The sequence below is a fragment of the Zeus faber genome (assembly GCF_960531495.2).
Source record: "Zeus faber genome assembly, chromosome: 13".
In the NCBI taxonomy this organism is placed as follows: Eukaryota; Metazoa; Chordata; class Actinopteri; order Zeiformes; family Zeidae; genus Zeus; species Zeus faber.
Genome location: NC_137198.1, coordinates 8,930,104 through 8,947,378, shown reverse-complemented (window position 1 = coordinate 8,947,378; position 17,275 = coordinate 8,930,104). Strand labels below are relative to the sequence as shown.

General features: G+C 50.2%; 1 protein-coding gene across 1 annotated transcript; it reads left to right on the top strand.

The window, feature by feature from the left end:
• Positions 1-3,257: 3,257 nt before the first annotated feature.
• Positions 3,258-10,774, top strand: LOC307239562 (SLIT and NTRK-like protein 3; the record flags this gene model as incomplete). The annotated part of the gene is made up of 6 exons (XM_080012999.1): positions 3,258-3,473; positions 3,705-3,956; positions 4,240-4,355; positions 4,664-5,581; positions 7,916-8,135; positions 9,614-10,774. The coding sequence occupies 6 exons, from the start codon at positions 3,258-3,260 to the stop codon at positions 10,772-10,774; spliced, it is 2,883 nt and encodes a 960-aa protein (XP_079869125.1).
• Positions 10,775-17,275: the final 6,501 nt, after the last annotated feature.

The following is a 17,275-nucleotide window of genomic DNA, read 5'->3' as shown; positions in this document are numbered from 1 at the left end:
ATCACCCCCCCCACCACACACACACACACACACGCCCGGAAGAAAAGCTCCGTGTGTGTTGTGATGGTATAGTATATGGTGCTGATTGTATTTCAGTTTGCTGAACCCTACTGAGCAGACTGACCTAGATTGCATTTCTTTCTACCTTGGTGGAGTCGATGCAGCAGTTAATGGAGAAGCCAAGTCAGAAAAAATAAATGCTTGTTTGTTTGTTTGTATGTACGTACGTTGAGCCGTGCACGGCGGGGGCGGGGGCGGGGGCGGGGGGGGGGGTATCGCAGGAAAAGCCTCCGGTTCTCCTCGTGGCCGGTCTGGCCTCCTCCACCACGGCCCCCAACCCGCCGCCATGTCTCCCTCCCTCCGGCTCCCTCTCTCTCTCTCTCTCTCTCTCTCTCTCTCCCACTTTCCATCACTGTCGTTCTCTCGCTGCCTGTCTCCATCCCCCCCCCCCCCCCTCTCACGCGCACACATTAACACGCACACGCGCTCCGGGTCCAGCGCCATGTCTCGGAGGCAGCGGTGCACCGGGCGCAGGGAGAGAGCACAGCTTTGATGTAATCAATATCAGATTTCAGCTGTTTTTCCCGGAGCGCTCGCTCGGAGTAGCGGCCTTGACGCCCTCGCCGCCTTCTCCTCGCTGCTTACGCAATCTCTGCCACCTCCAGGGTCCCCCCCCCCCCCCATCCACACCGCCCCTTTCGGGTGACCTGCGAGGTTTTGCACCAAATTCCCAGGCACTTCCGGCACGATGGGCGTGACGGCGGGCCGAGCGAAAAACCCGCCGCGGAACAACACGAGGAACTCGGGGGGGGGGGGGGGCTTGGGAAAACTTTGGCGCGGGGTAACGGCGGAGTCGACCTGCGGCAGGGTGCCTCCTACGGCGCCGGCCTCCAGAGAGTCGGAAGAAGAAAAAAAATATCCCATTTTGTACAATCCCGCGCTGTCAGAAAAGCTGTTACACAAAATAAACACGGCATGGTTTGTCGAGTCGTGAGGCAGCCCTAAACGGTGTAATTATGTTCCCTTATGTTTGTTTTACTGTTTGTATACTTGCCGCGGCTGCCCGGCACGCTGTGTACCACGAAGTACGTGTGCGTGTTATCGTCCAGCATACTTTAGTGTGTGGGTTAAAGAACAACTACGGCTTTTTTGGACGTCCCGCGTGGCCATCTATGTGGCCGCTCAGCTCCCCTTCGGGGATTTGTGGATGGGTCAATGGAAACGCTACCCCGGGTAGCATGTCACCCCGCTACTCTTCACATACTATTTAATGCACAAATACTAAAACCTAATTTGGCGCACTTAATAGCGGGCTAGTTCGCCATTTTTCGGCTTGCTTTCCTACTCCCCCCTTGCCCCCTCCACCCCTCCGTGTCTCTCTCTCCCCCCCTATCTCTCCCCTCACCCTCACCATCTTAATCATCTCTGTGATTGCTCTCCCTCTCCCAGGCGGTGATGTTTTCACTGCTGCCTCCTTGTCTAACTCACTGATGTTAGATTATTGCTGTATGATTAGAGCTACCGCACCGCCCGTGATCATTATTGCATTTCGCATGGCTGCAGCTCGACGCGTCGCGATCTGGTCGAGGTGCTTTATCCAATTTAGATCCCCGTTTCGAGACTCGAACGGTGAATTCCCAAACGCGGGGGGATCAGCCCGGGGGGAGGGGGGCCACCACCGGAGTCCCTCTCCCTCCCCTCGACGGCGGCGGCGGCGGTCTCCGTCGCTGTGTTGTGGCGTCATCGTTTCTGCACTTGTCATAATTGTCATTAATCTTATCGGGTGCGTTATTGTTCGGAGTGATATCGGTTCCAGACCAGACCAAGACTGGGGCGTCGGTATCCAAGAGTGTCGCCAATTCAACAACCTGATAGGAGACAAACCAGCTATTAAATCTTCTGCTTTTTCTTTCCCCAACACGGAGAAGCCTGTTGGATGGATCGGGGGAAAAAATGGAAAACAATGGATTTATTGTCGTTCATTACGCTGTCGCGATCCGAGACTCGGGCCCCGGCGCGCTCCTCCGTGGAAGTAATGAATCAGATTATGAAATGAATAAATTATAAGATTTCTGAGTTTGGGACTCGCTGGCGAAAAGAAAAAAAAAGTGATATCAGTGCCACCCCTCACCTAATGATCCGCATCATTATCACCATTATCGCCGCCGTCATCCTCGTTAGCCTCATTGTCGTCGCTATCATTGTCACCGCCGCGATCGCCACAAGGTCATCTTTAATTAGGTGTCACGGCGGGCTTTTAGGAGCTTTTAGTCGCCCTCGTAAACGGCCGAGGTGTTACTTTGGTTCCCCGCGATTCCATGTCTCCGCTATAAATATCGTGATCGCATGTGGGTTCTCTGGCCCTACTATAGATAACCCAGCCTACGCCGCTAACTGATAACGCACGGTAGCTTGCGTGGCTTCCCTCTGCTGCCTGATTGCCATTCATTTTATAAAATGGAGCACTTCATTAGACTGAAGCATTATAAATCTGATTTGCATACACCCATATTCATAATGCATATGCTTATACAAAACATGTGTGACATTTCGGCGCTACTGAGCATTTTTCTGGGAGACGAATATATTCGACAAAAGGCTTTTTTCCGAGCCTGTTTCAGGATTCACCCGTCCACGCCTTCGTACGTTGCCTCGCGTCGGGCGTATATTTCTTTCTCTCCTCCGTTTCGCGTTGTCTGGATCGATTTTCGTTTCTAAATAATTAGTCGTGTTTGTCGGAGCAGGTGTATTGACTTCGGATTTTAAGCCTGAGGTTGTTTATCAGTTACATTTTCATGAAGCCCCGTTAGTGTATTGAATACGTATTGTATTTGTTTACCAGGGGGTCGACCGTCACGTCGCTGCATCGCACGTCTCCTGCAGTGTACAGTACATAAATTAATCCAATCAAATCGCCGTCTCCCACCGTAGCCGCCTACTCTGAGATTTAAACTGTCATTTTGTGGGTGTGTTGGTAGGTTTGCAGTGTATTATTATCCACAGTCTGATACACCTTGAAGGCATTTTCAGTTAAGAACCTCTCTCACCCTCTGGAATCTATCCAAACAAAATCATACGTGTGTGTGTGTGTGTGTGTGTGTGTGTGTGTGTGCGCGCGCGCGCGTGTTTGTTTGTCCGTGCGCACGCGCGCGCGCATGTGTGTGTGTGTCTCCATTTTGTGCGCACGTGCAGTGCGGTGATGGGTGGATGCCGGGCCGCTGCCCCAGGCTGCTGAGCTGAGCGGGAGAAGCGGTAGCATGCAGTGGGTCGCCTTGGCCGCCGTCCTGGGGTGTGTGTGCGCGTCGCGGTCCTCGCACACCCCGACTCCCACCCCCACCTCCACGCACACCCCTCTGGTCGACAACTCCGAGGAAGAAGTGGACGAGCCGTGCTTCGAGCCGTGCACGTGCGAGGTCAAAGAAGGCGTGCTGCACGTGCACTGCGACGGGCGAGGCTTCACCAATGCCAGCCAGGTACCGACGCGTCGTTACTATTCATGTTTTGTGCCGCGCACGCAGGATCACACTGCTCTTAACTACACCACACAAGCTATTTTTATGTGGGGTCGGAGGGCGACATGTATCTCATAAATATACTACATCTCTGCTAATATCCTGTGTCTAATGTTGCTTATGGCTGTTTCTCAATTATCATATCCATGTAATTAATAAGATAACCAATCAGCCCGACCATTAATCATTCAGGTGTCACAGTCGTGGGTCCGCCCCTTCAAACTCAACCTCCAGAAAAACTCTCTGAGGCGTCTCTATAGCAACGGGTTTCAGCACCTTGGCAACGCGGTGGCGATAAACCTCGGCAACAATGCACTCCAGGACATCCGGGTGGGGGCTTTCCAGGGGCTGGCCAAACTGAAACGCTTGTACCTCCATGAAAACAAACTGGAGGTGTTCCGAAACGATACATTCTCCGGCTTGGAGGCGCTGGAATACCTCCAGGTAGGGCTGAGAAAATAATCCATGTCGGCTATCTATAATTGATAGGATTATCGACCAGTTGTCAGAGATTTCTGCAAATCATTGTGACAGTAATGGTTAATAGCTAGCAGGTGGTGTGGGTGTAGCATACTAATGGAATGCATGTGTGTTTGCATTGTGTTTTTTTTTCTCTTTTCAAAATGAATGGGACAATGCCATAGCCCACCGTGTTCCATTTACTTTGCCATTACTGGAGATACATGGACATGATTACAATGCGCTGTTTTTTCTCCCCCACCTGCAGGCGGACTACAACGTGATCAAGCGCATCGACAGCGGAGCGCTGAGGTTCCTCTATAAGCTGCGAGTTCTCATCCTCAACGACAACCTGATACCCGCCTTGCCTGCTCATCTATTCAGGTTAGAATCTGATTACCATACAGGCTGTTGAGTAGCGGAGGCGCTTTAAACCGTAAAAAATAAAAAAAATAAAAATAGAAACCTCAGACCGCAATTTCAAATTCCACTCTTTCTCAACAAAGACTGCAAATAAAATCAATGTTTTACATCTCAAGGTTTTTGTCATCATCAGAAAAGGGCTTAAAAATCACATCGCCAGAGATTAAAATGACTATTACAAAGTGCATCCCTTGCTGAGTGTTCCTTCCATCACATCGGTCTTTCATCAAAGACTTTGTTTTGTTCTTTGTCTCTTTGTTCCGCTCCAGATCTGTGTCGCTGACTCACCTGGACCTGCGTGGAAACCGCCTAAAGAGCCTGGCATACGCGGGGACCTTGGAGTACGTGGGCCGCTCTCTAATGGAGCTGCAGCTGGAGGAGAACCCCTGGAACTGCGGCTGCGAGGCGGTGCAGCTGGAGCAGTGGCTGGGACAGATCCCATACACGGCCGTGGTCGGGGAGGTCACGTGCGAGTACCCCTTCCACCACCACGGCAAGGACCTGCGGGAGATTCCCCGCAAGGAGCTGTGCGCCAACCTTCCGGACAAAGAGTTACAAGTGGAAGGCGGCGGCCCGTCGGGAGGGTCGCCGCCCCAACCTGCGCCCCCTAACTCTAAGCCCAACTCCCACCCTGGCCGTGCCCGGCCCACCAAACCTTCCTCCATGGTCCACGGCTCACGGCAGAACACACACACCTCCTCCACGTCCTCTTCATCTGCTGAGCGTAGAGACAGACACCGCAGGCCGACCAAGCAGCCCCGGCCCTCCAGGACGCCCCCCACGCCCCGCAGCCTGCTGCCCAACCACAACCCCCCTGTGGCTGGCTACCAGACGCGGCCCCCCATCCCCATCATCTGCCCTCTGGGGTGCACCTGCAACCTGCACATCAATGACCTGGGCCTGACCGTCAACTGCAAGGAGAGCGGCTTCCACAATGTGTCGCAGCTCACACCGCGGCCGCTCAACGGCCGCAAGCTCTACCTGAGCGGGAACCTGATCCAGAGGATCTACCGTGCAGACTTCTGGAACTTCTCCAGCCTCGACCTGCTCCACCTGGGCAACAACCGCATCTCCTGCCTGGAGGAGGGCGCCTTCTCCAGCCTGCCCAGCCTGAGGAGCCTCCATCTTAATGGGAACAACCTGGAGCGGCTCAGTCCTGACATGTTCCTGGGACTCCAGAACCTCAGGTAGGACCCAACACTAACTTTTAGAAGTGCATGCCTGAGCAGTACTGACAGTATGGTTGCCGAATTTGACTAACTGAGTGATAATGATCCTATATAATTAGAATGCAATATTTCACTATTTAGAGAGTGATATCTAGAAAGGGAAACATAGGGGTTACAGTCAATATGTTTCAAATGTTTCTCTTGTTTTAAGGTTAAACACTGCAATCAAGAATATCAGACTTCTTTTTTTTGCACAGGCAGTTTGAACTTTGTTAAACTGTGTTAAAAAAGTTTTGCTTGGATGCTTGATTATTAAACTTTGAGTTTTCTAAACAGACGGTGAGGTATACCGGGCTAATTATATTTTTCTACCTCTGAAAAGTAGTGGACAATGGGGCCACCGAACTGCACAAGATGGTTTGTAATGGCAAACCCGGTTGCCGGGGCAACCAGGCAACCGTTAATGTCGAGCCCTGATACAATTTTAGATTGCGACACTCCAAAAATGTTTGAAGAATTTATTTTGCTGCATTACATTACATCAATAAACCAATATCCCTTTTCATCTCTGAAGTTTAAACACGTGTCTGATGGATGTGTGGGGAGAAAAAAAATGCCACTCTGGCGAGAGCACAGGCTTATTGCATACATTAACACTTTAATTGCAGCAATTCAAGGTTTAGATTGAAATCAAAGCCACATCTCCCTAGCTGTCAGTGGGTAACCACGCTGCCTGATGCGAATTAGGTGAAAATTGCTATAGGAGTGACAATGTGAGATCGAAGCCGGTGGGGTTATTTATTTATTTTATTGCATGCAGAGGTGTTGATAAGGCGATGAAATGTCTGGAAGGCCCCAGGAATGTGCCGCCCCAGAAGGAGCCATTATGAAAGCCGCAGTTCTCAAAGCCGAGCGGTGTGCAGTGTCGCTGTCAGACGTTAGGGCTCGCAAAGGTGAATCCTGTGCAAATAATGTATGCAGACCTGTGCAAATATGTGGTGTAAACAAAGGCATTAAACGAATGGATCAAAACAATGGAGTGTTTGATGAAAACCACAGGTCAGCATGAAAAGGATCCGTGATCTAGATATTTATGTATAGATGTCTAGATATAAAGTGCAGTGCAAGTATTGCGTATGACATATTTTGATAGATGTTAAAGGTTCGGTTCCAGATAAGGGGGTTATACTAGTTTTTACACCAAAGGTTTGTTCCCGGGCATTTTTCGCAGCGAGAATGTATTCATTCTTATTTTTGTACCTAATTCCACTACTTTCTTACGATTGCAAAACAATATGAAATGGCTTCCGTGTAGTGATTCTCTTTACCTGTACTGTTGCTTGTCCACTGCATTTAACCCAGCTCAACTGTTCAGAGCGGTGTGTCGGGTAGACGGGTTTGTCCTTGAAACCGTGTTTTGGAGTAAATCCAAAACACTTTTAGAAGTAAAACAATGATTTGGGTTTTGTTTTTTTGTTGTTTTGTTTGTTTTTTTTTACAATAATTGGTTTAAAAGTCTGCATGGCCTAATTAATTCAAAGTCTATTTACTTGTAAGCAGTGTATGCCTCATTTGGCGGTAAGGCAAGTGTGGGGAGGTATCTGTATGCAGTCAGCTGCGCATTACCCCGTCTCATTTGAATTTGACTAAACAGCTGTCACAAGTGAAAGTGCATAGCCTATCAAATCACTGTTATGAGTTCTCTACATTAATATTAATTTCTAAAATGAACATTCCCTATCATATAATGCTGTAATAGGGCCAGGAGATAAGTTTTATGAGACATACTGAATTAATTAGCCACAGTGCCTCAATTAAAATGCCCATGTTAAAATGTTCAAATTTATATCTTCGTCATACTGTACATGTTTTCATATGGAACACTGATTATGGAAATCCCTTTACTGCATCATATTTCTTGCACTCTGACACCTCCTCTCAAACATATTCCCTAAAGATTCCATCATCATATGTCACAAATTGTCATTTTAACGTAAATTACGTAAATTGCCCCTGAATGAGCTTTGGTTTATCCTCGTGTAGGACGATATCTTTGGCCTTTCCATTTCACACTCGGCGGAGATGTACATTAGTACAACATTACAAATTCAGCAGCAGCGGCAGCACATCCCGCCTTTTATTTTTGGCTATAGGGGATTCCCGGGACTGCTCGCTCATGGAAAATGAACTGGGGAATAGGATAGACATCACTAAGTACAGACACGGAGCAGGATTCTCCTCTAGCAGAACCGTGCCTCATCATTTGCCCGAGCCGCTTCAGCGTCTCTGCAGCGACGCATATACCATGCACATATCTATGACGCCCTAATAACGTTGTGCGCTTCCCTATAGGTTTCTTTACTTCGAGTACAACGAGATCCACGAGGTGGCTCCCGGAGCCTTTGACTCCATGCCTTCCCTGCAGCTGTTGTTTCTCAACGCCAACCTGTTGCGGAGCCTCCCTCCGGGCGTGTTCTCCGGAGTCAATCTCGCCCGCCTCAACCTCCGGAATAACCACTTTCTCCATCTCCCTGCGGAGGGGGTGCTGGAGCACCTCACCGGACTGGTGAAGGTGGGTGTTTGGCCCGGGACGGCGGGTTATGCGGGGCCGCTTGGTATTAAATGGAATGCGGGGGGGGGAAAGGGATGTGAGGGAAATGTTAAAAAAAAAAATGTCCTGAGATCTGCCCAGAATCTGCACTGAGCGCTCCCGTGCACATGGGCAGGAGCCGTGTGAGTTGTGTGATTAGTCCCATGTAGCACAGCGCCAGCTGAAAACACTGACCCCCACCAATTGTAATTCTATTTCACCCTACCTGCTCCCACTTTGGCAACTTTAATGGAATAACCTCCCCTTTAAGAGCCACGGTGCAACAATGCATGATGTGTGCGGGAAATTAGCCTGAAAGTAATCCAATACGACCAATTTTGTTGTTTTTAATCAAAAACATTTTTTTAAAACCGGCCACTGATCGTGGCACCTTGCGGAGCGTTTCGAAATATTTTTTTTAATGGTTAAACAGTTAGTAGATCTGATGATATACAGATATACAGCATTATCGTGAGTTTTCTGCTTTTAATGTTGTTTTAAGTGATTCCCAGACTTGGATTCAAGTTGAGGGGTATTGCTTGGACGGTGGGACGGTTATTTTTTGGGGGATGGCTTTTCTGTCATGCTCGGTTTCTCAGCTGTACCCACGTATGTTCCCCGTGGGTAGATCATTGTCGTGCTTCTGATCTTGGGGGTGTTATTCTCTCGCTCACTTCGGCTGGCTATGAGGCTGCATTATGAAAAACTCTTGTCTCCTACAACATGTCCTTCAAGTTCAAAATAAATCAATCATCCCGCCTCCCCTGCAGTGCCTGCCTATCCCCACTCTTCCTCCCCTGTCCATCAAATATTGATGTTCCAGTAAACAGTGGGCATGAGATGGAAGGAGTTGTTTCAAGAAAACAGAGAGAAAAGGTACCATCTCTAGGCGTGCTCTTGGACACGGTTCCCCTTTGGTTTGTTTTTCACGAAAACAGGGAATGCCGATGACAAATGCCTGAACAGAGGTGCCTGACGTTTGTTTGAAAGACAATAACTCAACAATGTTTTTGCTCTTATGTTTTCATGCTTTTCCACATTAGAAAATGTATGGAATCAATGCAGTTTCAAAGCAAAGCTGTTCTGCGGTCAAAATGACCGATATCTCGGCAACCTGGAAGTTCAACGGATCAGGATCAATGAACAAATTACATTTTGAGTATTAAATAACTACACCTGATGAATTTCAAATAGGAGAATCATAGTAGCCGTAATAGCATTATTGGAAGCATCAGTCAATACAAATGATTTTTGGAGATCATGCAAATGCTTTTCTTTAGACAAAAAAAAACACACGTAATTCCATTTCGCCCTTTCTGTTTAAATAGTAGCATGAGAAAAGTGAAATTGACCCCTAAATATTACTCAGGATATTGGATCATTTGCTTATGGGTAACACGCGGACCAGTAATCAGTTCCCTCCTGCAGCCGTCTGACAGTGATTCCTCATGTCTCTCCAGGTGGACTTGCAGCAGAATCCGTGGGAGTGTAACTGTGAAGCGGCTCCTTTGAAGCGCTGGCTGGAGGGTCTCAGTGCCGTGGTGGTGGTGGGTGAGGTGGTCTGTCACTCCCCCGAGGACACCACGGGAATAGACCTGCGCTCACTGTCCATGGAGATACTCTGTCCTGACCTGGATCCCCAGGAGGAGCAGGAGCAGCAGCGGGAGGGGCAGGAGGGGCAGGAGGGGCTGGAGGGGCGGACGGCCACCTTCGCGCCCCAGGATGAGGGGGTCTCTGTCGGACCCCTCGGCTCGGGGGGACCGGCGCCGCTAATCCCCCCGGGGAAGGACTCCATCCCCCTGTCGGTGCTGGTGCTCAGCCTGCTGGTGCTCTTCGTTTCGGCGTTCTTTGCGGCGGCGGCGCTCATCGCCTACGCCCTGCGCAGGAGGGACAAACTGCCGTTCCGCCGCCAGGGAGAGGTGGATCTGGCCGGCATCCAGATGGAGTGCAGCATCTTCACCGAGCAGACGCACCACCACCACCACCACCACCACCTCCCCGAGACGCCCCCGCTCCCCCCGCCCGAGCACAACCACGTGTACGACACCATCTTGCCCCCGGAACCCGGCTCTAAAGGCCCCGACGCCTCCTGCTCCTCCTCTGCCGCCGCCGGCTACAAAGACGAGCAGGACGCCGCCGTCAAACAGCGGCAGCTGCAGCGGCAGCCACAGGGCGAGGCGGGCTACCGTTCGGTGTCGGAGAAGGAGAGGGAGTGGACCCTGGACGTGTCCTCCTCGCCCATCAACACGGTCGCCGGGGCGATGGGACCGCTCGCCGGCCTCCACGGAAACGGGATCCTCTGCCCCACGGTCATCGACAGCCAGGGACCGACCCCTAAGATCGAACTGGTGGACTGCCTCTTCAGGATGCCCGCCCCTGACTTCAGAGACCTGCCAGACAGGTACAACCGTCCCCCGCCCTGCTACCCCCACCCCCACCCCCACCCCCACACGCAGGACCCCAAGCAGGACGGCAGGGCCGAGCAAACGCTGGTGGTCAGCGCCGGCTCGGCGGCGGGTTGTGCCAATCACAGCCAAAGCGAGTCGGCGGGAGAGGCGAGAGCCCGAATGAGAACCACACCGGACTACATGGAGGTGCTGGATCGCTCCTACCAGTTCTAACATTCCTCTGCCTCATTTTTCCTCCTTTTCTCGTCTCCTCTTCGGCACCCCCCCCCCTCCCCTCCCCCGCCCTCCCGCCCCCCTACCCGGTAATGAATCATCCAGTAACAATGACTCCTGTACAGTGGAGAGGCTGGCGTAGCTGCGAGAGAAGCCCGTGGGAGTGCGGGACTGCACTAAACAGTATGTTTATTCCTGGAGAATGAGCTGAGGTCAGTTTTGTATTTTTTTTCTTTTTTCTTTTTTTTTTTTTCAATTGTCGGCTTTCTCGGTGAGGATTTGGTGAGGATTAGCCGATCTGGGATCTCTGCCCGGAGGCAAACTTTTTCGGCTGCAGCGTCTACAGTATTTTTTTCATCCTTGATGCCTCTCTGTGGTACAGTACTGAGAACGGGGCCTTTGATTTCACTCCCAGTTCCGACAACGGGACGGTGAGATGGGGAGCGAGCGAGCGAGAGAGCGAGAGAGAGAGAGAGAGAGAGAGAGAGAGAGACATTGTCGTGGGATGTGGAACTCATATTAGCTCTTTCTCACGTTCAAACCAGTTCTCACTCCCAGTCAACAACATCAAACGCGGGAAAGACAAACGGCGGAAGACGTGGAGCGAGGCGGATGGTCGGAAGAGCAGGAGACGGATATGCAGGGGGACGAGCGAAACGCAAGTCAAGTGCCTTAGCAACGAACAGCCAGCAGTGTGGTTAATGCTTATTTTTCTATGAATACAAATCTATTTATCTAAACAAAGAGGTTTGACTACCGAGGGACGGGGGAAACGCTGATGGATGCCTGAGACTTCACGAAAAGAAACCTGGATGCATTCCCTGGACGAGACCAAAAAAAACAAAAAAAAAAAACAATGGTATCCAGGTGAATATCGGAGCGACGCGCTGGTGCGAAGTTCGGTTCATTTATATCTCGTTCGCTTTCCTTGGTTTGATCACGTGTATCCAGCTGATTTTTTTTGTCCACAGGGCGAGACGAAGGACATTTTCCCGCCCAAAACTGGAAGCATGGGTCGCACCGTGACATTTTTAGAACTGGTTCTGGGTAACGGCCCCGTGTGTGAGACGTCTGGGGAAACAGGTAAGACCACCACGGGAGGCGGGGGGGACGGAGCGGCGCAGGACACAACGTCGGATTTCCTAAATCTCACAGACTTAATGGGGCCGCAGGGACCCGGTCTCACGCTTTCTTTCATCGGACAACAGGCATCGAGGTTATTGTATTGATTTCAAGATATTTCTCAGAGGAAATTTGAGTGACAAAACCTGCCCCCCCAACCCCACACACACAACAAAGGACAAAAAAAAAAAAAAAAGAAAAAAAAAAAAAAAAGAGCATTAAACAGAGTCCCCCCGATCCCCACCCCTAAAAAAAAATGAAAGACACTTCTATTCAATTATTGATTATTATCTTTTGCAGAAGTACGGTTTTTATGCTTCATCTCCTACCAATATTAGAGGCAATTGTGAATATATTTATTCTTAGTTTTTGCGTGTTGAAGCTCTCCTGCGAGGGATCATGTTATATTAATGTATAGGATGATTCTGCATCTGGTTCAGCCTTCTTACCCACGACCCAAGAAATACAATAAAGGGTGCTACATAAAACATGACGCTGACAGACTGTGTGTGAACAGCTGCCCACCCATCCCTCTCACACATGCGCACACACACGCACACACATCCACACACACGCGCGTGCACACACACACACACACACACACACACACACACACACACACAAGGAAACAGACAGGAGCAGCATGACCCCTACATGTATATAAACACACACTCGCTCCTGCTCCCCATCGCCTTAATGGTGCATGAAAGGAACAGCTCGGGGTACGCAAAGGCTGTGAGCGCGTCCACCCAGCGTGGTGGAAGCATAGAGATCAGATGAGAGTTGAGCAACGCAGCCTGCCCGCAGCGCTGCTCGCACAGGGGAACGGAGAGGGACACTAATAGCGTGAAATCGTCCACATTAATGGTATGAAATCAATGCAATCTATTTGTAAAGTAAGGACATGTAAGGCCGGTGGCCCCGGGGCCGTGTGGAGAATTGTTCCCTCTCTCTCTCTCTTTCGCTCTCTCTCTCTCTCTCTCTCTCTCTCTCTCTCTCTCTCTCTCTCTTCTCCGTCCCTCTTTCTCTGTTCCCTCCTGGCCGCTCTGTGTTCTTTCTTCCTTTACTCCTCCTCCTCCTCTTCTGTGTGGTACCTGCAGATTGTCACCCTCTCCTCCTTTTCTCCCGCTCTTCATCTCTGTTGTTATTTGCTCCCTCTCTCTCTCTCTCTCTCTCTCTCTTTTTCTTTCTTTCTTTGTTTGTCTCTCCGTCTGTCATTCTCCCACCTCGCCGCTCTGTCAGATCATCTGCTCAGCAGATAAGACCAAGACGAGCTCATCAGTGCGTGTGTGTGTGTGTGTGTGTGTGTGTGTGTGCGCGTGTGTGTGTGTGTGCTTGCGTGTGTGTGTGTGTGTGTGTGTGTGCGCGCGCGTGCGTGTGTGGGCCTGTGTGTGTGTGGGAGTGTGTACTTGAGACAGCCAGCGTCTTCCGCTGTGCTCTATCCATCCCTTGGTGATGAGAGCGGTTCTTCAGACTCCTCCTCACTCACTGCCTTCAGGACTGTGTTGCACAGATAATCCCCCTCTGCCTGTGTGTGTGTGTGTGTGTGTGTGTGTGTGTGTGTGTGTGTGTGTGTGTGTGTGTGTGTGTGTGTGTGTGTGTGTGTGTGAAAGAGAGAGAGAGAAAGAGAGAGCGAGAGAGAGAGAGATGCCTTGTGTTTCATATATATAGATACATGTGGCCGGGGTTGTTTTCAAGGTTTGCATTGTGTGCGAATGTGTTTGTGTGTTTAGATGAGTGTGTATGCTGCGGACATTCCTGTGTTTCTGTGTGTGTGTGTAAGAAAATTTGGATACACAGTCACATGCGCTTGTGTGTGTGTGTGTGTGTGTGTGTGTGTGCATGTGTGCGTGCGTGTGTGCGTGCGTGAATGAGGGAAGAGTGTCTTAAAGACCGAGTGCAGCACCACAGCCTCAGTCCAGCGTTAATCCTCTAAGCTGTGTAGTTCACGCATGCCGCATCAGCCTCATTGTGTCTACAGACAAAGCGCTCCAGTTTAAACTAAATGCCAGTTAAAGGAACACAAATGACTAATTATACCATCATTCTCTCCGTCCCATTCTCTCCCTTGCTCTCTCTCTCTCTCTCTCTCGCTCTCGCTCTGGCGTCACCTCTTATCACACACTGTTTTTCCTCCATGTCATCCATACCGGCAAACTTGCATCTAGCTACATTTTTCCAGTGTCGCCGACTCAAGGTTAATGAGTTTCAGATGGTGTAACAGCCACGTGCAGCCACGCTCATGTCAATGAGCGTGTTTGCATCTGACTGTGTGTGTGTGTGTGTGTGTGTGTGTGTGTGTGTGTGTTGTGTATGCGTGCGTCTGTGCGCATGTGTGTGCATGTGTGTGCATGTGTGTGCATGTGTGCGTGTGTGTGTCATTGTGTTTGACTATCTGACAGCTTTGCTATGGTTCATGTGTTTGGGTCCTGTCAGAGCTGTCCTGTCACTGTGTGAAAAAGAATCATTCATTTCCCCGGGTCGAGGATGAAAGAGTGTTTAGACTTCAAACGCCTGTGGGCCTCAGCGAGTTAGATTGCCTCTTGCTCTTCCTCTTCTGTGGTGTCATTTATTCGGTAAAAAAAAAAAAAAAAAAAAAAAAAATGGAAGAAAAAAAACCATAGTGCGACTGTGGCACTGGTTAAGTAGCGATGGCAGAGACGTGGTGAGAAGCCGGACAATTAGCCTGATTAAAACACTGTCATTCTGCATTATAGATCTGGGCTGAGCAGCTTTAGACGGCTTGATCTGTGTGTGTGTGTGTGTGTGTGTGTGTGTGTGTGTGTGTGTATGTGTGTGTGTGTGTGCGTGTGCGTGTCTGTAATTATGTGTCTGACCGCGTGTTTGCATCCGTGTGTGTGTGTGTGTGTGTGTGTGTGAGCAAGTGTGCACACACGGTTGTGTACGAACACACGAAACCAGACATTATTATTGCATAAATATGTGAAAGATTAAAAATGCACAGTTGGCCGTGGTTTGAAGTCTTTGAAAGGAGATTCTACTTAAAAGTCATGGTGCATAGCTGCTGAAGCTTTGGTGTTTGGGCATGACAAATAGTTTGTGGTGGAGCGGTCATCGCATACACGTGGACGTACACTCACACACACAGACACACGCACACGCACACGCACATGCACACCCACACACACACACACACACACACACACACACACACACACACACACACACAAGCACATGTGACTGTATCCAAATTTTCTTGCCGATTAGCGGCGGTCGGCAAAACGTACGTGCTTACTCCCCGGACAAATAGGAAGGCACGTGCACGTACAAACAACTGTATAAATATGTGCACACGTTTTTACATTCCGGCGCACATAAGGGACACGGATGTGGCGTCGTGCTGCAGCACTGGGGTGTTGTTTGGTCTCTCTTCTGCATTGCAGTAATCTGCTCTCTTCTCTGCTCTCACCCACAGACAATCACTGGCTCTCAATGGACAACATCAGCGGGGGAAATACCTACAGAGAAGAGATAGAGAGAGAGGGGGAGAGAGGGAGAGAGAGAGAGAGATAGAGGGAGAGATAGGCAAGATGCTAGTGGGAAGGATGAGAATGAGAAGGTGGGAGAGAGGGAATAAAGAGGACACGGAGGGAGAGTGAGGGGGAGAGAGAGATTTGAGGGAGGATGTGAGGAGATGAAAAGGAAAGAAGAGGGGGAAAGATCAGCAAGCCAGTGTTTTCCAGGCTTAGGGCTGCTGGAGAACTTGCTAATTTGTGTGTGTGTGTGTGTCTGTGTGTGTGTGTGTGTGTGTACATGAGAGTGTGTTTGTGTGTGTGGGTGTGTGTGTGGGTGTGTGTGTGAGAAAGAGAGGAGAGGAGAGACGCGCAAAGTCAAACGTGAGCGAGAGAGAGATTGAGAGAAGGAGGCAGTGGATGAGGGGAGAAAAAAAAACTGGGTTGAAAAAAAGAGAAAGAGTGAATGAGACTTGTAGGGAGAGTGGGAAGAAGAGAGGGGTAAAGAGAGAGAGAGAGAGAGAGAGGGAGGGATCAGATTTTCTAATTCTGCGTACATGTGAATGTGTGCATGCGCGCACGTGTGTGTGTGTGAGAGAGATCAGATTTTATAATTCTGTGTACGTGTGTGTGTGTGTGTGTGTGAGAGTGTGTGTGTGTGAGAGAGAGAGAGAGAGAGAGCGAGAGCGACGAGGAGTGCGACTGAATCGCTTGTCTCGTCTCTGGCACAAATCACCACCCACATCAACACAGAAGGAAAATTAAAGCTAAAAAAAAAAAGAAAGCAGAGGAAAAGGAAAAAAAGCGGCATAATATGAAGAGTACACAGTTACAGTGGGGAAATAAAGCTGCCGTGGGTTCCACTGTGCTGATATAATGCTTATTTACAGTGTTGTGGAGCAGAATGGTGGATTATTGGGCCCGGGGACGAGGTGCTATTACAGTAAGCTGATGTGTGTCTGTTAGCTTGTCATGGGGCTTCTACAGTAAGCCGGCGCCGCGACGCTAAGATGGCAGCGAGAGGGGTTCGCCTGACATTGAAAGCATCACATTACCACCTGCAACACAAGCCTCGCCGCGGAGCGCCTGGCGTTCCGCCGCCGCCGCGCCCGGTCTCGCGCTCCCCCCTACGGACAGCGGGGCGAGGGGGGGGGGGGGGGGGGGGGGGACGCCTATAACCGCCGGCGGACTGTGGATAATAGCGCGAAGAAGAAGAGAAGAAGAAAAAAAACACACCCCGTGACGGTATCAGTCACTCTCAGAAACAGGTACAAGACGGAGACGATCTCATCATAATTTCTCATTTGTAAATGTGTCCCCCGTCTCTGCCGCTGTTTCGAGTCATTTCCTCCTCTGTCAGGGAGCCGGCGCTGGAGGATTACGCTCTACCTTGGACCCGGAACGCCCGGTGGGTGCTAATGCACAGCCTCCAGTGTCTTCCAAATACCCCCCGCGGCTTCTCGCTGGGGACGGTTGGGAGGGGGGGTGGTTTACATATTGAGAGGTGGCGGGCCACACGCCCCGCGCAACCGTCTGCGTTGCACTTCATTTATGATGAAGCCTCGCCTTAATCTCTGCCAGTCTCCTTGTCTCGAACCAATGTCGGGAACAACATGTTTACCTGGCGGGGAGTAGGAGTGGAGTCGCAGCTGTGGAGATAATTAAGAAAGGCTTTAGGTTCCTCCCTTGAAGTGTCACTCCAGATCAAAACTGTGTGCGTGTGTGTGTGTGTGCGTGTGTGTGTGTGTGTCTGGGTTGATATTGCGTGCGTGTGCAAATGGAAAAAATGTATTTTTTATGTATGTGAGCGTCTGTCTGCCTGAGTGTGGCTCCGCATCTATATAGTCTATCAGTTCCTCTATCTGTGCGAGTGTGTGTGTACGTGTGTGTACGTGCGTGTGTGTGT